General features: G+C 50.4%; 1 protein-coding gene and 1 pseudogene across 3 annotated transcripts; one reads left to right on the top strand and one right to left on the bottom strand.

Annotated features, from left to right (window-relative positions):
- Positions 1-3,381: 3,381 nt before the first annotated feature.
- Positions 3,382-4,884, top strand: LOC101871496 (cell division control protein 45 homolog; annotated as a pseudogene).
- Positions 4,885-10,475: 5,591 nt separating this feature from the next.
- On the bottom strand, positions 10,476-18,027 carry LOC101871665 (zinc finger protein 282-like). 3 transcript variants are annotated; one of them, XM_034070479.1, is made up of 6 exons: positions 17,655-18,027; positions 17,397-17,504; positions 16,468-16,563; positions 15,435-15,548; positions 15,158-15,268; positions 10,476-12,643 (listed from the first exon to the last, which is right to left on the bottom strand). In XM_034070479.1, exons 1-6 carry the CDS (start codon positions 17,842-17,844, stop codon positions 11,598-11,600), a joined length of 1,665 nt encoding a protein of 554 aa, XP_033926370.1. In that variant the 5' UTR covers positions 17,845-18,027; the 3' UTR covers positions 10,476-11,597. The 3 variants fall into 3 exon arrangements, with proteins under 3 accessions (XP_033926370.1, XP_033926256.1, XP_033926318.1); XM_034070365.1 differs by having other exon boundaries at positions 17,397-18,027; XM_034070427.1 differs by having other exon boundaries at positions 15,435-15,545; positions 17,397-18,027.
- Positions 18,028-21,283: the final 3,256 nt, after the last annotated feature.

The raw sequence follows: 21,283 nt of genomic DNA, 5'->3' as shown, positions 1-21,283 counted from the left end.
AAGCTCATCCAGTTCCAAATCCCATATAATGGTGATTATTCTCCTCTGTTTTTTTTCCCCTATCATTAGGAAGATATTTCCTAACCTACTTCATTGTATAGATGTAGTCAAAGGGTACATTGTGCAACAAGCAGCCCTAAAGACAGCTTGTTGTCAGCCTGTTCCCTTCAAGTCTCTGTGCCCTGTACTTTTGCCCTTGCTTTGTAACATGAGCCTTTTTTATTCATTTACATCAAAAATACCACCTTTTCCTTTCTTGAAGTATAACATTTTCCTGGTTGTTCCTAGAACTGTACCAAAAGACTCCATGATGCTGTTTTCCAGCACACACCTGCATATCCCACTGTCTAACAGCACATCTCTTACACTGGGGAAAGGTCCAACAAAAGGGCATGTGCAGCTGCTCTGGCATCTAAGAGGGTGGCTGGGAAGCAAGTGAGAAGCATTTGTCTTTCATTTTAGAAATACAGAATCATAGAATAGTTATGGTTGGAAAGGACCTTAAGATCATCCAGTTCCAACCCCCCTGCCATGGGCAGGGACACTTCACACTAAACCATATCACCCAAGGCTTCATCCAACCTGGCCTTGAACACTGCCAGGGATGGAGCATTCACTACCTCCCTGGGCAACCCATTCCAGTGCCTCACCACCCTCACAGTAAAGAACTTCTTATTTATATCTAACCTGATCTTTGTCTGTTTAAGTTTCAAGCCATTACCCCTTGTCCTGTCACTACAGTCCCTAATGAATAGTCCCTCCTCAGCATCCCTGTAGGCCCCCTTCAGATACTGGAAGGCTGCTATGAGGTCTCCATGCATCCTTCTCTTCTCCAGGCTGAACAGACCCAACTTTCTCAGCCTGTCTTCATATGGGAGGTGCTCCAGTCCCCTGATCATCCTCGTGGCCTCCTCTGGACTTGTTCCAACAGTTCCATGTCCTTTTTATGTTGAGGACACCAGAACTGCACACAATACTCCAAGTGAGGTCTCATGAGAGCAGAGTAGAGGGGCAGGATCACCTCCTTCGACCTGCTGGTCACGCTCCTTTTGATGCAGCCCAGGATATGGTTGGCTTTCTGGGCTGCGAGCGTACACTGAAGCTGGCTCATGTTCATTTTCTCATTGACTAACACCCCCAGGTCCTTCTCCGCAGGGCTGCTCTGAATTTCCTTTTTGCACAGCCTGTAGCTGTGCCTAGGATTGCTCCAAACCAGGTATAGAACCTTGTACATGGCATGGTTAAACTTCATGAGGTTGGCATCAGCCCACCTCACAAGTGTGTCAAGGTCCCTCTGGATGGCATTCCTTACCAGTGTATCAACCGAACCACACAGCTTGGTGTCGTCAGCAAACTTGCTGAGGGTGCACTCAATCCAACTGTCCATGTCACTGACAAAGACATTAAACAAGACCGGTCCCAACACCGATCCCTGAGGGACACCACTGGTTACTGGTCTCCAGCCGGACATTGAACCGTTGACCACAACTCTTTGAGTGCGACCATCCAGACAGTTCTTTATCCACCGAGTGTTCCACCTATCAAACTGATGTCTCTCCAATTTAGAGACAAGGATGTCATGTGGGACAGTGTCGAACGCTTTGCACGAATCCAGGTAGATGATGTTACCTTCTCTACACCTGTCCATCAGCTCCATAGCCCCATCATAGAAGGCCACCAAATTGGTCAGGCAGGATTTCCCCCTAGTAAAGCCATGCTGGCTGTCAACAAGCACCTTGTTGTTTTTCATGTGCCCTAGCATGCCTTCTAGGAGAATCTGCTCCCAGATTTTGCCAGGCACAGAGGTGAGACTGACTGGTCCGTAATTCCCTGGGTCATCCATTTTCCCCTTCTTGAAAATAGGGGTTATATTTCCCTTTTTCCATTCATCAGGAACTTCACCTGTCTGCCATGATTTTTCAAATATGATGGCCAGTGGCTTTGCAACTTCATTCGCCAGCTCCTTCAGGACCCGCAGATGGATTTCATCAGGTCCCATGGACTTGTGCACATTCAGGTTCTTAAGATGGTCTTGAACCAGATCCCCTCCTACAGTGGGCCCAAGGTCTTCATTCTCACACTCCCTGTGTCTGCCTTCCAAGACTTGGGTGGTGTGGTCAGAGCCTTTGCCAGTGAAGACCGAGACAAAGAAGTCATTCAGAACCTCAGCCTTCTGCAAATCCAGGGCAGCCACAGAATCACAGAATCCAGAATCCCAAGGGTTGGAAGGGATCTTGAAATATCATCTAGTCCAACCCCCCTGCAAGAGCAGGGTAACCTAGAGTACATCACACAGCCAGTTCTCTGTCCCTAGTCTGTCTTTTGTTCACTACGTACCTATAGAATCCCTTCCTGTTATCTTTCACATCCCTAGCCAAGTTTAATTCTAACTGGGCCTTAACTTTCCTCACCTAGTTCCTACCCTCTTGGACAACATCCCTGTATTCTTCCCAGGCCACCTGTCCTTGCTTCCACTTTTTATAAGCCTCTTTTTCCCCCTCTAAGTTTCCTTAGCAGCTCCTTATCCATCCAAGAAGGTCTCCTGGCCCTCCTGCTGCACTTCCTTCTAGTCGGGATGCAACACTCCTGAGCTTGTAGCAGGTGATCCTTGAATGTTAACCAAGAGTCTTGGGCCCCCTTGCCCTCTAGGGCTATATCCCATGGAACCTTGCTAAGCAGGTTCCTGAAGAGTCCAAAGTCTGCTCTCTTGAAGTCCAGGGCAGTGAGCTTACTGCATACTCTTCTCACTGTCTTGAGGACCTCGAATTCAACCATCTCATGATCACTGCATCCAAGACTTCTCTGGAGAGTCACATTTCCAACGAGCTCACCCTGTTGGTGAGCACGAGGTCAAGCAGGGCACCTCTCCTCGTCGGCTCCTTTATTGCTTGCAGAAGGAAGTTGTCTTCCACACAATAGAGAAACCTCCTGGATTGCTTGTGCCGGGCCGTACCATCTTCCCAACAGGTATCAGGGTGGTTGAAGTCCCCCATGAGAACAAGGGCCTGCGAGTGTGACGCTTTTCCTATTTGTCTGTAGAGTTCTTCATCCACAGGTTCCTCTTGATCAGGCGGTCTGTAACATATCCCCACAGTAATGTGTCCCATCACTGATTTCCCCTTAACCCTGACCCATAAACTTTCTGTTAACTGATCACCTGTCCCCAGACAGAGCTCCATACTCTCCAGCCTATCACTGACATATAGGGCAACTCCCCCTCCCCTCCTACCGGGCCTGTCTTTTCTTCCATTCCAACACTCCAGCTGTAGGAGCCATCCCACCATGTTTCTGTGATGCCTATTATACCATAGAATGGAGTCGGGGCGGTCCGCGGCTGCCGCCGTTCCTCCGCTGTCTCCCCGCCACTCTTGTGCTGCTGCCATGTTCGTCTCTGACTGCCACCGGGAGTTCTACGATGTGATCATCAACCAGCATGTCCTCCTTCTTGTTGCTTCAGATGTTGATGCATTATGTGCTTGTAAAATACTCCAAGCTTTGTTTCAGTGCGATCATGTGCCATATATACACTCATCCCAGCATCTGGATGGCAAGAACTTGAAACTGCCTTTCTCAAACATAAAGATCAGTTCAAATATTTTGTTTTTATTAATTGTGGTGCCAATGTTGACCTTCTGGAGATCTTGCAGCCTGAAGAAGACATTGTCTTTTTTGTATGTGACAGCCACAGACCTATCAATGTAGTGAATGTTTATCATGACACACAGATTAAGTTGTTAGTTAAATAAGACAATGATCTTGATGTTCCTGCTTATGATGACATCTTCAGAGATGAAGAGGATGAAGAAGAGGACTCTGAGAATGAAGGTGATGGGTCAGATCCTCCAGAGAAACATAGACCTTTGAAGAGGATGTAATAGAGAGAACAATGAAGAGGAGGAAGAGGTGGGAATGGGAGGCACGCAGGCGAGAAATTCTTTTTTACTATGAGCAATATGAATACCGTGGGATCTCATCTGCAATGATGATGTTTGACCTGGCATGGATGTCTAAAGACTTGAATGACATGTTGTGGTGGGCTATTGTTGGGCTAACAGATCAATGGGTCCAAGATAAAATCACTCAAATGAAGTATGTGGCTGATATTGGGATCCTGCAGCGTCATGTGTCTCGCCATAACCACCGCAAGGAAGATGAGGAATATTGTCTGTCAATTGACTGCATGCGAATAGCATTTGAGTATGATTTGTGCCTGGCATTATACCAGCACTGGTCTCTATATGAAAGTCTCTGCAACACTTCATACACTTCTGCTAGCCTTAAGGTCTGATCCATACAAGGGCAGAAGAGGCTCCAAGAGTTTTTGGCTGACATGGGTTTGCCTTTGAAGCAAGTGAAACAGAAATTTAATTCCATGGACATGTCTTTGAAAGAAAGTCTTTGGGAAATGATTGAAGAATCTGCAAACAAATTTGGAATAAAAGATTTAAGAGTTCAGACTTTTAGCATTCACTTTGTCTTTAAGAACAAGTTTTCAGCAAGTGACATAGTTTATGCAACAGTTTCTCTTATGGAGAATGCAGAAAAAGAAGGGCCTGAAACAACTAATGTAATTAAAGCTTTGGACAGTCTCTCCAGGGGTAACCTGGACAAACTGCACCAAGGACTGGACTTAGCCAAAAAGCAGTCACGTGCCATTCAGCAGATCGTAGCCAGCTGTATTTGCACCAACCTTGTCATTTCTCAGGGGCTTTTCTCTATTGTTCTCTCATGGAGGACACACCAGATGTGAAACTTTTTTCCAAACCAGTGTCTCTATCCCTGCTTAGTAAATACTTACTCAAATCTTTTGTTTGCTCTACAAAACATCATACCCCCATAGATGTGCCCACATCTCTAACTCCTCTTGTGAATGGTTTTCTTTAGATTTTCTTTAGATAGTCCAGAAATCCAACAGGTTGGAAGGTGGAAGTTCAAAGGTGGAAGGACTCAGATTGATTCCAGCCTCAAAACCTAATTCAGCTGGTGCTCTGTGTTCTGATTCATTCTAGCTGCCTTTCTGATATGTGAACTTACTTTCCGCCAGCTAATTCCTCCTCCTGCAATGCACAGCACATATTCTTTCAGCAGAGCAGAGCTGTAGAAAAAACAGAGGCAGCTGTCTGCAGCCTCTAGCATTTCTACTGTAAAAAACCCAGAAGGTATGTAAAGAATTGGGAAAAAAGGGGATAAATTGTCTCTTTATTCCATGTAATTTTAAATTTGGAAGTGCAGATATGGCAAAAGAATAGGGATAGCTCTATCAGCAATTCTTAAACCCTACTGAAGAGCATCACAAAGCACAAACTGGAGTATGTGATAACACAGGCTCCTGGGGTTCACAGCACTTCTGTTCCTCTGGTCCAGAAGACACGTAAAAGCACTTTTAGCCCTTAATTACAGCAGGTTCTTCTATTTATCCAAGGAATTATCTGAATGTTGAGGCCCCAGTGGGGGCTCACACCTTCAAATTTAAAGAAAAAATTATCACTTCAAACAAATGTATAGCTGGGCACTTAAAACTGACTGGTAAGACTTCTTCATTTTCATTTTCATCTTAATAGAAACATAAACTCATTTGCAGCCCTGCATCCAGCTCTGGGGACCCCAACATAAGAAGGATGTGGAGCTGTTGGAGCGAGTCCAGAGGAGGCCACAAAGATGCTCTGAGGACTGGAGCACCTCTGCTATGGAGACAGGCTGAGAGAGCTGGGCTTGTTCAGCCTAGAGAGGAGAAGGCTCCAGGGAGACCTTAGAGCAGCTTTGCTTTCAGTGCCTGAAAGGGCCAACAAGAAAGCTGGAGAGGGGCTTTTGACAAGGGCAGGTAGGGACAGAACAAGGGGGAATGGATTTAAACTGACAGAGGAGAGATTGAGATGGGATCTGAGGAAGAAGTTCTTCCCTGTGAGGGTGGTGAGGCCCTGGCACAGGTTGCCCAGAGAAGCTGTGGCTGCCCCATCCCTGGCAGTGTTCAAGGCCAGGTTGGACGGGGCTTGGAGCAACCTGGTCTAGTGAAAGGTGTCCCTGTCTGTGGCAGGGGGTTGGAACTGGATGGGCTTTGAGGTCCCTTCCAACTCAAACCAGTCTGGGATTCTATGATACACCCACAGGATGCAGTGAGGCGGTGACCTTGGAGCAGTCAGGAAAGTGACTGTCCTTCAGTCTTTAAAGACTGTGGAGCTTATAATCTCCAACAAAGGTTCAGAAGTATCTAAAGTTTAATTCACAAGAAATCAAGGGATTTGAGGAGTGACTGTTAGACAAGAGCCAAGTCAGGAACAGCATGGAGCTGTTGGCCTTCAGCAAGAAATGGAAAGCTAACCTTTGTTGTTTAACTCCGTGCGGTTAAAGACTTGTAATTCTCCTTTATCACTTTCTGGTAAAGCTCTTTCTGCCAATCTTCCCCTCATGTGCTGCAGCACCATCAAACGTCCCAGGGACCCAAACCAAAGCAATCAGTAGCTACGGCCACCATCCTCAAAAGCCCTTTTCTTCAAACAGCAGTAAGGAAGCAGTCCCCAGCCAACTGTTTCTGTTGTACTGTTATGTACCACACTGCGTACTACCAGCAGACTAATTAAGGGCTTTATATAATTAAGGCTTTCATATACGAATCTCCTATTGTTACTTCTGCACATGGCTTAGAATGAGTAAAATGACATTAGAATAATGTGACTCAAGTGAAGCAATGGCTTTCTGTAATGACTGGGTCAAAAATTAGTCTTAAACCAATAAATACCTGTGGTTGCCACTGACACTCAGTGCCATCAGGGAATGTAGCTCTTCCTTTCACTGAAAACCAGAAAACACTCCAGGGGGTATTTTAAACAAGCCCTAAGGCAGTGCCACAGGCTGTCAGGGTTCTTCCCTAATAATAAATGTTAACACAAGTGACAAATTAAGCTCTATGAATACCAAGAGATTAATACTGTGGGACTTTCTGTGGGGTTTTACATGGGGTATACATATGTTGAAGCTGCACTTTATATCCAAGTACTGTGTTTGTGCGTGCTTGCCTTTGAGTCCGTTTTAATTTGCCTTCCAATCTAACGCCCATCTCGCCGGCTGAGACATTTTGCAGCTCACATCATGTATAAACTCAGTTGTACACATCTGCTGCCAAGGGAAATAATTAAGTTCCAGCAATTTGTCGCTAGATGGGATCACAGCCCCAGTTAAATACATAGGGGAGAAGGCTGAGCAGAAGTTCAGCCCTCGGCTCAGCCCCAGACACCCACACTGTGGGCACCGACAGGTCACCTCAGTGACTCCAGGGGAAGCTTTCCCAAGCATGAGGAGTGTCATGTACAAATACAGGTCTGTGGGGAGTGAGTTCGTTCCACAGTGTGAAGCGGGACCGCATTTCCAGCCAACAGCAGATTTGCTCCCCAGGATGCTGGGGAGGGGCTCTTCATCAGGGACTGTAGTGACGGTACAAGGGGTAATGGGTTAAAACTGAAACAGGGGAAGTTCAGGTTAGATATAAGCAGGAAGTTCTTTACTGTGAGGGTGGTGAGGCACTGGAATGGGTTGCCCAAAGAAGTGGTAAATGCCCCATCCCTGGCAGAATTCAAGGCCAGGTTGGACAGAGCCTTGTGTGGCATGTTTTTGTTAGATTCGTCGCAGCCCATGGCAGGGGGGTTGGAACTTGATGATCTTAAGGTCCTTTCCAACCCAAGCCATTCTGTGGTTCTATGATTTAGGCATAGCATTGGAATTTGAGTGCAAAGAGCACCAAGATGCCTTTTAATTCCCAGTGCCACCTCTGCATTCTGCATTCTAACCCTAACCCTAACCCCAACCCATATCCCATACTGCTGCTCCCCTAAAGGGTTCCACATAAGAATCTTCTTTTAATTTAAGGGAAATAAAGACAACAGCAAACATCTTAATTACCTGTAAAGGCTTGGGATTCTGGATTTGCTTCTGAGATTGATTACTTATCCCAGCACGGAAACTCCACAGCACGCTGATGAGCCAGTTCCCATCTTCCCCAAAAGGAATTTTTTTGGGAATGGCTTCTTTCAGCAGCCATCAGTTTTTTCTCATTTTTAAGGGCTCAGTTTCAAAAGAACTGTCCTCAAAGTGCTTCAGACATAACCGCTGGTGCTTGGGTGGCATTTCCATGTCCCAGCCCATGTTGTGAATCCATTGCTTCAGGAGAGGCTTATTTTGTAGAGGAAAACCATAGGCAGTTAACGATGCTGTTCTTGTACGTGGTGGCATTCTGACAGCTCAGCACCTAGCAATAAACCATCGTAAAATGGAAAACAGGAACAAATCCCTAAATAACAAGCCAGGAAGAGAGTTTAAAGAGTTTCTAATGAACTTCGGTATTAAACAGGATAAAACTTCTCAAAAAAAACCATGTGGGTTTAAAAGACACAAAGAGTTGAGGTCATTGAGATGTGAAACACGGCTCTGAACTTCATTGCCAGAGACGTGGAGCCTGTGGCACATGGAGAGCAGGAGCCAGGTCTCCTTTCACACGCTGCTTCCCTCCTTCAAAGCCACATGTAGAATCTGAAAGGCAAAATTCTTCAAAATCAGCTTAACAGACTATTATGGTGCAGATTTACATTTAAAGCAACTTCTGCTATGAAGACACATATGGATATGCTTCCTTAATCTGCATATCCATGAGGAATACTCCCATGTGCCACAACAAAGCTCGTTGTGGTTATTTAGAATACAACAACAAAAGGGCAATAGCCCAGTAACATAAAAAAAAAATTAAGGCTTGGATTTTAGGTGGGGTCTGAAAGAGGATTTTCCCATTGCATGGGCTGCAGGAGTCAATCTTGAGGATGTCAGTCGCAGAGGAGATCCTTGGAGAGGCACATTGAAAAGAAGAGAAAACTGCACAGGGGCACTGGTAGAAAAGGGAGAGAATAGAAACCATCAGAGCATGTACCTGCAAAAAGAACCAGGGAGACAACAGGGCTCTGGCAGAGCACATGGGGGAGTGTTTCTGGGAACACGGATGGGATGCTCCACAACACATTCTGCTATCAGATGCAGAAGGAAATCATGCACCCCTGTGCCAGGGCATTGGGCCAAATTGAAGCCCTGCTGTGGAACCCACTCACCACCCATTCCTGTGCGGCAGTGCCCAGCGGGTCAGGAGGAGATCATTACTCCCACAGGGCCGACATCTGAGCTCTGTTAAACTGACCCTAGAGGAAAACACGGCACCCTCGCTTCTCTAGCAGCCGCTGCTGCCTTCCGCTGTGTGCCCGGCAGTGTCCGTGCCACCCCCTGTGTGCCCGGCAGTGTCTGCCATCCCCTGTGTGCCCGGCAGTGTCCGTGCCATCCCCTGTGTGCCCGGCAGTGTCCGTGCCATCCCCTGTGTGCCCGGCAGTGTATGTGCCTTCCCCTGTGTGCCCGGCAGTGTCTGTGCCTTCCGCTGTGTGCCCGGCAGTGTCCGTGCCATCCCCTGTGTGCCCGGCAGTGTCCGTGCCATCCCCTGTGTGCCCGGCAGTGTCTGCCATCCCCTGTGTGCCCGGCAGTGTCCGTGCCATCCCCTGTGTGCCCGGCAGTGTATGTGCCTTCCCCTGTGTGCCCGGCAGTGTCTGTGCCTTCCGCTGTGTGCCCGGCAGTGTCTGTGCCATCCCCTGTGTGCCTGGCAGTGTCTGCCATCCTCTGTGTGCCCGGCAGTGTCCGTGCCATCCCCTGTGTGCCCGGCAGTGTCGGTGCCTTCCCACAAGCTGCAAGCCCCGGGCCGTGCAGGCCACCCGGCCCCCGCAGCAGGCACAGGCCTCGCAGGGGCTCGCGACCCCCAGGCGGCCATTCCCGCCTGGCTGCCACACTGCACTGGTGCCGACGGGAGCTCCCTCACAGCCCTGTCCCCCCCTGCTCGCAGCACTTCCCGCGGCACCGCCGCAGTCCGCTCCGCGGCACCACGCCACGCCCCTCGCCCGAGCCGCAGCCAATCGGGCGCGGCGCCTGCCTCCACGCGCAGCCAGCCCTGGGCTGGGCCGACGCAGCCCACATTTCCTCGCCATTGGCCTGTCACTCCTCGCCTCCGCCCTCCCATTGGCGAACAGGCGTCACGACAACCAATCACAGCGCGCACGTGCGGCGCGGCCTCCACGAGGAAGGTCGGGCAGACACGTTCATTCCCATTGGCCAGCGAACGAAGAAACCGGACGCCGATTGGAGGATGGCAAGCGCACCCTCACAGGGCGGGGATGGCGAGCCCGCTTTTACTTGTTGTCATAGCGACGCGGACCTGCGGCGCTCAGAGCCAGAGGGGGATGCGGTGTCCCGGTGAACGGGCCTAGCTCTGCCTGTTCCCGGCCCGGCGCGGGAGGCCTCACTCAGCAATGGAAGGGGGGACAGACTGCTCCCCCTCGTCCCGGGTCGGTCACTACAGCAAAGCTGCGACGTGAGACGGCAGCCCCGGAGCTGCTCCTCTGGCTTCAAGCTTGCCCATCCTCCCTCCTTCCCTTGTGGAACAAACAGCGAAATTTCTCCTAACAACTTTAATTTAAAAAACCGTGACATTTCAGCAGACGTAAACCCATCCTCACAGAACTGAAACAGAAACATGCACGTAAAAAAGACTTTAACAAAGTGTGTCTGGTGACGATGGAGCCCTGAACCAAAACAGGCTCTTCCCAATCCAGCCAGTGCTGCTGCTTCTGCATTTTGCTTGTGACACCATCAACATGGTGACATTGGGTACATCCAGGCTTGGATCATGGAAAAGAATAAATCATGTCCTTGCAGTGCCATGGCACTTCAGAACCTCACAGGCCTGATAAGAGGAACCAAAGACAAGCAAAAATACATTTTTCTGTAGGAGAATGTTTAACAAGCATCTAAGGGTCTGCTTTCACAGGATTTGGCAAACTGAACACACACAAGACCTGCAACAAGGAGGGAAAGTAACTGCTGCACATCTTTAAGGCTATGCAAAATCAAACCCCTATTCCAGGCGAGGATCTCAGCCTTCAGGAATTCACAGTCTGGGTTCAGCAGCACAGAGCCCCATGAGCCCCATGATTTAACTGTGGGAACAAGCTACTTTTTGTGCTCTGCATCCCTCTATCCCAGTCGCCACTCTTGAAGAGGCTTCTTCCAAAGACCCATAGGGCCAGCGCTTCCTTTCTCATGTGTCAGAAAAGTAGGTCTTTCCTGACACTGCTCCACCTGGAAAATTAGTGTTAGCAACTTCATTTCCAGCCCAGTCCCCAGACTCTTCAGACTCTCTGCAGCCTAGGGGTAACACTGTAGACTTTCTCCAGCCCAAAGTGTTACAGAATGTTCCCTGTGTCAATGAGCTTTCTCTCCAGTGTGGACTCACAGCTAACAGTAACTCTAAGCACTGCAGAATTCCAGGACAGCTCCATCATGTGTCCAGCAGCAACAGGCACTGATGAAGGGCAGTGAACTGGCTCCACACACCATTTCAACACCATCTGTGGAAAATAACTCCCCAGCCTTCTTGCTTTGCCTGGAAGCAGGCTCAAGATGGCTGTTCCACAGCTGCCTCCTCCTGCCATGGCCCAGCACAGAGCATGGGGATCTTGCTATGGCCCTGCCCAGCAAAGGTGACAGCTGAGGGTGATGCAAACCCCCCAGCTGGGTAGGATTTTCTATATGGAGTGCATTACAGCCCCCCTGATCTCTGTGCAGGGCCAACTGGCCAAGGCCAGGTGTGTTTCTTGCAAGTGAGTTTCCTGATGCTTCATGAAACTCCTCCTGAGCACAAATCTCTTCCTGCAGAGGGAGCACTGGAAGAGCCCCTCTCCTGAGTGCCGGCGCAGGTGGTTTAGAAGGTAATCCTTTCGTCGGTAGCTTTTGTCACACTCGGAGCACTTGTATGGCCTCTCTCCCGTGTGAGTCATCTGGTGCCTAACAAGCCATGAATGGCACACGAAGCCTTTCCCACAGTCACTGCAAATGTAGGACTTGCCCCTGCCTTGGCTCTGCTGCTGTCCTGCGGGGCTGCCCCGTGGTGCCAAGTGCTGCTGGCACCTGCTGCAGGCCTCCGCCTTGTCCTGGGGGTGATCCCAGCAGGGGCTGGCCAAAGGGTTTTCAGCAGGGAAGTTCTCCTCGCTTTCTGCTGGTGGCTGCTCCTCTCCACCCAGGCCATGGTGCTCATGAAGCCCAGGTTCACCTGCAGGGTTCTGTCCACAGTCGGGATGGGCAGCAAGCTGTGGCCCCATGGGTAGCCCCTCATACGAGGCAGAAGGAGGCCCCTGCCCGGCTCTTTTTTCAGCTGCAGCACATGGCTGTGAGTGCAGCACACAGAATGCCCTTTCATTGACAGTCCTCTCACACATGAGGTGTGGAGACACATTCCCTTCTTGTGCTCCCTGGGGAGCCTGGAGATGTTCCTGCTGGGTGGAATTTCTCTCCCGTTTGTTGTACGTGCACGGTCTCTTTCCGACGCTGTTTTCCTGAGTGCTGAAGAAATCCAAGTGTTCACCAAATCCTCGGGTGTGCTGAGTGTCATCCCCAAGACTGCTCCCAGCAGCGTTTGTTTCCATCATTTCTGAATTCCACTGACTGTTCCATGTCACTCCAGGGCTAGGATCCTTGGAAAACTGCTCTCCAGGTCTTCCTGGCACCTCTGAGTCACGTGCTGTGCTTTCAAAGCAGTCTGCTGGAGGGTCCCTCTTCGTGTTTTCATCATGCACTGAAACAGATACATTTCAGAGTGTTTAGCTAAAACAGGAGAAGTTCAGGTTAGATATAAGGAAGAAGCTCTTTACTGTGAGGGTGGTGAGGCATGGGAACAGGTTGCCCAGAGAAGTGGTAAATGCTCCATCCCTGACAGTGTTTAATGCCAGATTGGACAGAGCCTTGAGCAACCTCGTCTAGTGAAAGGCATCCTTGCCCATGGCAGGGGGTTGGAATTGGATGATCATAAGGTCCTTTCCAACCCAAACCATTCTAGGATTCTATCATTTTAATTAAGTAAGCCTCTTCAGAGTCCATCCAAGCCTACAGCCACACTAAGGGACAAAGTAAATTACGTGGGAGGTTTCAGTACCGATGGGGGAGCAAGTACCAGTGCTCCACTGAGAGAAAATCTTCAGGAAAACAGAAGATTTTTTTTTCCAATTATTTTTTGCTTTTAAATCTACACAACAAATCACTAATGCAATATCTTATCTTCCCCCTCTCACAGAGATACCTGAAATGTGAGGCCTAAGTTCCTTGACAGAGTGGACATGGCCACCCGCTGGTGCTCTCTGCTGCTCTCCAGGCACTCCAGCAAGCATCTAGAGCAGGAAGGGCCCCAGCCAAGGCACCACTGCCAGCTTGGCATGTCCCTGGGGCTGGATCCCTTTCTGGGATCCCCGGCTGGGCTTCTACAAGGAGATGTTCTCTGGCTGGGTCTTTCTCCTTGGAGAAAGCTCGAGTGGCTGAGTGGAGGAAGGTCTTGCACATTACAAGTGATCCCCAGACAGGCACACAGCTCTGGACTGGTGCAGAGGCATACCCTGACAGAGAGCTGCCTCTCACCTAGATGTCTCTCCTGCTTTTCTCAGAAAACATTTATGACTCCTGACAATCCAATCCAAAGAGGCACCTGGCACAGCTCTCCCTCTGCCACTGGACAAAACTGTCCTGCTGACCTACAAATTTCCCCTGTCCGTGATTGTGTCCAATGTTTCATTTTCCAGCTTATTTCCAACAACACTCTTCAGTCCAGCTTTCTAATGCTCCATAATTTTCCTGTCCCCTAAGACCTGTGACTCTTCCAACATCTGCCAGTTACTACAGAAAGACTCCACTGGGTATCATGAAGGACCATGAGCCTCTCAGCAGCATCACTCAGTTGAATCCAAAGTTACCTGCACTGCAAAAACATCTCCAGCCCTTATTTCTCCAGTGGTGTATGGGAACAGCAGCACACAAACATGTTACCACAGGCTGAGCTAAAGCATGAATGCAGAAGGTACTGGTTGCTCTATGGCAGTTGCCTAAGCACGTCCTCCCACCCCAGTAACTCCAGGTCATGTGTACGCACAGGCTGGAAGGTCTGGCACAAGCAGAGTGGGCTGGGAAGCCCACCCTGTGAGCTCTTGAAGCAGTTGTAACAGGCATCCAGTGGGAAGGGGTGAGCTGGAGCAGATCCAGCCTTACACCAGGGTGATATCCTGCATGACCTTTTCTGGTGGGGCAAAATCATGCACACTGTCAGTTTCAAAGCAGTTACCAGCATACCAAGAGTTTATCCCTTGATTTACTCTATAGTGACTTCACCACATGCTATGAATGTTTAACTAACTTAGGTGAAGGAAGCAGGCATAATCCATACGCCAAGTGTGCTCTGCACAGCAACTCCAAATGAACGAATGTCAGCATGCACATAGCCAAACAGCACATCCCAAAATTCTTTTGCATTAAAGTCACCTTATCTTTAGCTGCAGGCCAGCTCTCCTGCTTGGGAATGCAAACTCAGGGCTCCTTGTTCATTGGTACTACCTTTAGAAGCTTCTAAGCCAGAGGGAACCCTTGAATAGTTTGGGTTGGAAAGGACCTTAAGGATCATCCAGTCCCAACCCGTGGCCACAGGCAGGGACACCTTCCACCAGACCAGGTTGCTCCAAGCCCCATCCAAACTGGCCTTGAACACTGCCAGGGATGGGGCAGACACAGCTTCTCTGGGCAACCTGTGCCAGGGCCTCACCACCCTCACAGGGAAGAACTTCTTCCTCAGATCTCATCTAAATCTCCCCTCTGTCAGGTTAAATCCATTCCCCCTTGTCCTGTCCCTACCTGCCCTTGTCGAAAGCCCCTCTCCAGCTTTCTTGTTGGCCCCTTTAGGCACTGGAAGCTGCTGTAAGGTCTCTCGGAGCCTTCTCCTCACTGAACAAGCCCAATTCTCTGCCTGTCTCCACAGGGGACGTGTTCCAGCCCTTGGAATCATCTTTGTGTCCTCCCCTGGACTCTCACCAACAGCTCCTTTGCATGCTGGGGATCCCAGAGCTGCATGCAGGACTGCAGGGAGGGGTCTCACCAGAGCCTCTTCAGCTGACTGAATCTCCAGTTTTTGAGAACAAATACTAACTAGCAGACTGAGGTTTGCTCTAGTTCTTTCATATCTTAAATTACTAGTTCATGACATCAAATAGTGTATAAAAAATAATCTAAATTAGATTTACTGTCCCAGAAATCTCAGCTGAAATCCACTACTAACCTGTGCTTGAATCTGCAGAGACCTCTTTCTCCAAGTCTTGTTGTTCAGGGCAGCGTGGCTCCTCTTCTTGCTTAATCCATGATAAAATATCAGTTGCATAAGTCTGAAATCCTGCTCATGGGGGAGAATGTACACAGTTGAGAATCACAGCACAAAGATGCAAAGCAGAAAGTATTTGGGAACGCACAAAGACAAGGAAAGTTCTGACAAAGCCTCAGGGAAGACTTGGCAGGAGGGGCAATTCCCTCAGTGGGAGTTTTTGCCAGGGAATCCTCACCATCAGGATTTCCTGCGAGGTCCTCACCCTCCACACCTGGCAGCTCCCTGGCATGCACCTCTTTGCCTTTCTTGGGCTGATTTGAAGACTCAGGCTCGTAAAACGCTTGCTCTGCTAAAGGAGAAAATTGAAGACAAGGACATAGTACCTGCGTAAGGTCAGGATCTCACAAGGGTGGAACCTGCTCTGCTCTTGATTTTCATTTTCCCACAAGCCAAGCTCCCAGAATCCCCATTTCTTAAAGGTCTAAAAATCCCAGCTTGTCACATACTGGATGCCATGTACAATGATGATGGAGCCAGCAGGTAGAGCTGCTGCCCTTTGTAAAGAGTAAGGACAGCCAAGCTCCAAAGCAGAATAGTTTATGTGTAATACAAAGAGGTACCACCAAGTGAGAAGGCAAGAAACAGGTCCCTGGGCTGTTCAGGCTCCCTGTACTGCACCAGCACCCCCAGGAGCCCATTCACTCACTCCTGTACGCAGGAAAAGCACAGGAGAGGAGGGAAAAGGCAACCTGAGGCCTCTGGATGTGCAGGAGGAGAGGCACCATAGCCCTGCGAGAGAAAGCTGCAGGGGCTAGGGAGCTGCAGAGCTGCCACAGCTGCTCTGACCCCCCGCAGACACCCGTGCAATGGATGGCACCAACCCCACACCTCATCCTGGCACTGAGGTTTGTCTCTTCCAAGTTAACCTATCGACCCTCAAAAGTAACCAAATGTGATGATATATTTAAACAGAGCTGTCAATGTGAGGTAATAAAAGTGAAGAAATTAAGGGAGAACAAAACATTTCCTATTCCTCACTGCACTGCTTGGATGGGAACCAGACATGTGCTTTGCAAACTCCAAAGTGGCTGTGAGAAGGGCAAGACAGAATACCAGCCCTTACCTGTCAGGACCGGTGGCAAGTCTGTTCAAAACCTATGAGCCTTCCATAAAACATCCAGAATACATGAGAAGAGGTGGAAAAAAAACCCAACCTTGGAATTTAATCCTTGTATTTCATTTTCCCTCTGAGGTATGCAGTTACTCACCCGGGGAGGGCTCTTCAGGAGCCTTTCCAGCCTCCCTTTCCTGCTGATCTGCAGAGGCCAACTCTTCCTCTTTCTTAATATGGATTATGGTGTCTTCTGTTAATGGGAAACAATGTTATTTTAATTCCATACACAAAATTAATTCCAATTCTCACCCCAGCAGCTCTGTCCTAGCTCACAATCTAGACAAAACCCTCACATCAGTTCTTGCTGACAAGGGTCTCTCAAACAGACCTCAAGTATTTGCCACAAAACCCTCAGCAGACATTCTGAGCTTCAGAAACCCACAGAAACTTCACACAGGTGAAATGTCTATTTTGTGGTGTTGCCCATCAGCAGCTGAAAACCCATCCTATGCCATCCTGGGAAAGGGCAGTGCCACCTGAATTCTTGTTTTTGAGGTTTACTTCTCTTTCGGCTCTGCTAGTCGCGTCAATCCCTTTGCAGTCACTCTCAGTAAAACACGCACTGCTTCCAGCCCATCAAAAAAGCTCTAGTGAGAATTACAAATGTCATGTACCCAAAAAATGCTATGAAATCAGGAAAAGCAGATGGGCTGCTGCTCTACATGTCACCTCCATAATACAATGAACTGGAAGAACACTTCATGCATGTGTAAAAGCAGTCACATCTGGCACGTCTGTGCACACAGAATGGAAAGGGCTCTTGACATCCAGTGGTCAAGAACTGACCTTCACCCTGCTCTGGCAATGCAGACATAGGAGTGCAGCAACCAGGAGAGGGGAAATAAGTGTTTTAATGTAGCCTCCTGGTAAGGCTGGTAGGGATGAGGTGCCCAACAGCTATGTTTGTAACAGGACACTCAACACAGCGAGTGCCTTGGAGAGGCTGATGTCCCAGAACCGGCCCATCTGGGGGGGTTTTGGCACCCCATGTCCCAACAGCCCACTCACCCCAAAGCCACTTACCAGTCTCCACAGGATCATCTCTCCCATTCCCACCCACGCAGCTCTGAACACACGGCTGGATCCCATCTTCTGACCGGGCCTGGGTATCACGTCTGGGAGCATCCGGCTCTGCAGGAGGGGTGAACTGACGAGCAGCCACAGGTTCCGCTTGCACAGGGCCAGCGGGGACAGGGCAGCGACCCTCTTCCTGCCCACCTCCCTCTCCGACCCTCACCACACACACCCGGCTCGAGGTGGAGGTCGAGGTCAGGCCCTTACCGAGGGAGAGCAGCATGTGGTAGTTGCTCCGCATAACGGCCCGGTGCAGGGCCTGCTGCCAGCCACGCAGCGCCCGCCACTCCCGCTCGCTGAACTGCAGCCACACGTCCTCCAGGCTCACCGGGCCCTGCCCTGCCCGGGGCCGGGCTGCCCGCCGGCCGCCGCCGGCCGCCCCGCGCCTCGCTGACATCCGAGGGGCCCCGCCGCAGCTACCGCTACAACCACCGCCGGTCTCCAGCCGCCGCTCCAGCGCCTGGAGGCGGCCGCGCAGAGCCAGCGCGGCCCTCAGCTGCCGTTCCGCCCGCGCCAGGCGGGCCTCCAGGCGGAGCAGCCGGGCCGCCACCGCCTGCGCCTCCGCTCGCTCAGTCTCCGGACCGGCCATGGCCGCCCCGCCGGCACAGCCGACACCGGCCGTTGCAGCTCCCGCGAGCGGCACAGCAGCGCCCCCTGCCGCCGACCCGCCACGAGCACTGCGGCGCCCCCCGGCGGGAGGTCTCGGTGCTGCGCGGGGCACCGCCGAGGCGGGAGGGATCCGGGATCCTCCGGGAGCCGGGGGGGATCGGGGATCACTTCGGAGCCGAGAGGGATCCGGGATTCTCCATGACTCAGGAGGGATAGGGATCCCGACAGAACGGAGATGGACCCAGGTTTCTCCATGACCTGTGAGGGATCAGGGATCCTCAATGAGCTGAAAGGGATTGGGATCCCTTCAGAGCCAAGAGGGATCAGGGATCCTCTGTGAGCCATGAAGGATTGAGGATCCCCTCAGAACTGTGGGGGATCAGAGTCCTCTCAGAGACATGAGGGTTCAGGATCTTCTCAGAGCTATGAGGGATAAGTTTCTGTCAGGACCATGAGAGCGCAGGATCCTCAGGGCCATGAGGGATCAGGGTCCCCTCAGAGCTGCGATGGAAGAGCCCCTTTGGAGCCATGAGGGAGCAGCATCCTCTCAGTGCAGCATGCCCTCAGAGCAGGGGTGCTCAGGGTCCCCTCAAAGCCATGAGAGGTCAGAGCCATGAGCACGCAGGCTCCCCTCAGAGCTGTGGCAGCTTGAGGCTCCCCTCCGAGTCATGAGGGAACAGGGTCCCCTCAGAGCCATGAAGGACCAGAGGGGTGTCCTGGTTTGAGCACTAGCAGTCATTTTTCTCCTTCTTGGTAGCTGGTGCAGTGCTGTGTTCTGACTTTCGGGCTGAGAACGGTTGCTGATAGCAAGTATGTTTTGAGTTACTGCTCAAATGTTTGGTTTGTCCAAGGCCTTTGCTGAGCTCATGCTCTGCCAGGGAAGGAGGGGAGGCCGGGAGGAAGGAGAGACAGGACACCTGACCCAGGCTAGCCAAAGAGGTATTACATACCATAGCACGTCATACCCAGGAGGTAACTGGGGGAAACCCGGAAGGGCTGGAGCTCTCGGGGATGGAGGAGGTAACGGTCGGTGCTCGGTTGGGCAGGGTGGGGTGAGTTATGGATTGGTGGCTGGTGAGGTGTTGTATTCCCTTCACTTGTTATTTCCTTTATCATTATTATTTGTAGTAGTAGTGGCAGTAGTGATTTATGTTATGCCTTAGTTATTAAACCGTTCTTATCTCCATCCGTGGGGGCTACATTCTTTGGATTCTCCTCCTCAGCTCTCCAGGAGTTGGGGGAGCAAGGGGGGGAGTGAGTGAATGAGCTGTGTGGATTTGGGTTTAAATCACGACAAGGGGTCAGAGCTGTAATGATTCAAGATCCTCTAAGAGCCATGAATGTGCAGGGTTCCCTCAGAGCTGTGAGGGCTCAGAGTCCCATTCAGAGTCATGAGGGTACAGGATCCCCTCAGAGCCCTGCATCCTAGGGGATCCCTCAGAGTCATGGGGGTTCAGGCTCCCCTCAGAGCCATGAAGAACTGGTGTGCCCTCAGAGCTGTGGATGGTGCCGTGTTCTCTCATAGCTGTGAGGGATCAGTTCCAGGCCCATCTCACAAAGGGAAACCGGGGAACAGGGCTGGTAATATGGATGGTGGAATGGTTCTGCTGCCTTTGGTGAGGGACAGACCTGCGGTGAAGGCCCAGCTGCCTGAGGGTGGCTGTACCTCTTGGTACTTTGGTGTATTCATGTTGCCTTGTGCTTAATCATCTGTAAGGAGCTGGATGCATGAGACGCCATGTACCTCTCCAAAATACATCTGTGTTCCACGGGACACACAGATTTTCTACTTGTACATGGCAAAAAAGCACAGAGAGGCTTTTATAATCAAAAATCTGAAGTTATAAATAAAACCCCCCAGAGTTAGAATCACAGAATAGTTAGGGTTGGAAAGGACCTTAAGATCATCTAGGTCCAACCCCCCTGCCATGGGCAGGGACACCTCACACTAAACTGTATCACCCAAGGCTTCATCCAACCTGGCCTTGAACACTGCCAGGGATGGAGCATTCACAGCTTCCCTGGGGAACTCATTCCAGTGCCTCAGCACCCTAACAGTAAAGAACTTCTTCATATAAAATCTAAATCTCCCCTGTTCAACTTTTAACCCATTACCCCTTGTCCTGTCACTGCTGTCTCTAATGAAGAATCCCTCCCCAGCATCCGTATAGGCCCCCTTCAGATACTGGAAGGCTGCTATGAGGTCTCCACGCAGCCTTCTCTTCTCCAGGATGAACAGCCCCAACTTTCTCAGCCTGTCTTCATATGGGAGGTGCTCCAGTCCCCTGATCATCCTCGTGGCCCTTCTCTGGACTTGTTCTAACAGTTCCATGTCCTTTTTACGTTGAGGACACCAGAACTGCACACAATACTCCAGGTGAGGTCTCACGAGAGCAGAGTAGAGGGGCAGGATCACCTCCTTGTACCTGCTGGTCACAAGCCTTTTGATGCAGCCCAGGATACGGTTGGCTTTCTGGGCTGTGAGTGCACACTGAAGCCGGCTCATGTTCAGTTTCTCATCAACAAACACCCCCAAGTCTTTCTCTGCAGGGCTGAACTGAATTTTCTTTTTGCCCAACCTGTAGCTGTGCCTGGGATTGCTCCAACCCAGATGTAGGACCTTGCACTTGTCATGGTTAAACTTCATAAAGTTGGCATCAGCCCACCTCACAAGCGTGTCAAGGTCCCTCTGGATGGCATTCCTTCCCTCCAGCGGATCAACCGAACCACACAGCTTGGTGTCACGGGCAAACTTGCTGAGGGTGCACTCAATCCCACTGTCCATGTCACTGACAAAGATGTTGAACAAGACCGGTCCCAACACTGATCCCTGAGGAACACCACTCATTACTGGTCTCCAGCCAGACATTGAACTGTTGACCACAACTTATTGCGTGCGACCATCCAGCCAGTTCTTTATCCACCAAGTCATCCATCCATCAAACTGATGTGTCTCCAATTTAGAGACAAGGATGTCATGTGGGACAGTGTTGAATGCTTTGCACAAGTCCAGGTAGATGACATCAGCTGCTCTACCCCTGTCTATCAGTTCCGTAGCCCCGTTAGGAGTTGCTCTAACAACAGCAAGTACTTGCAAAATGAATGAACAAAAGCTTGAACTTCTCTTAAACAAAACAATTTGCATTTGCCAGAACCTGAGAATCTGCTAAGATGTGTCTGTCCTAGGTCAGCTTATTTCCCTCCCTCTTGTTTTTCTCTGCGTGAGT

This window comes from Melopsittacus undulatus, chromosome 1, assembly GCF_012275295.1.
Source record: "Melopsittacus undulatus isolate bMelUnd1 chromosome 1, bMelUnd1.mat.Z, whole genome shotgun sequence".
NCBI classification, from domain to species: Eukaryota; Metazoa; Chordata; class Aves; order Psittaciformes; family Psittaculidae; genus Melopsittacus; species Melopsittacus undulatus.
This window is presented reverse-complemented; position numbering and strand designations above follow the sequence as displayed.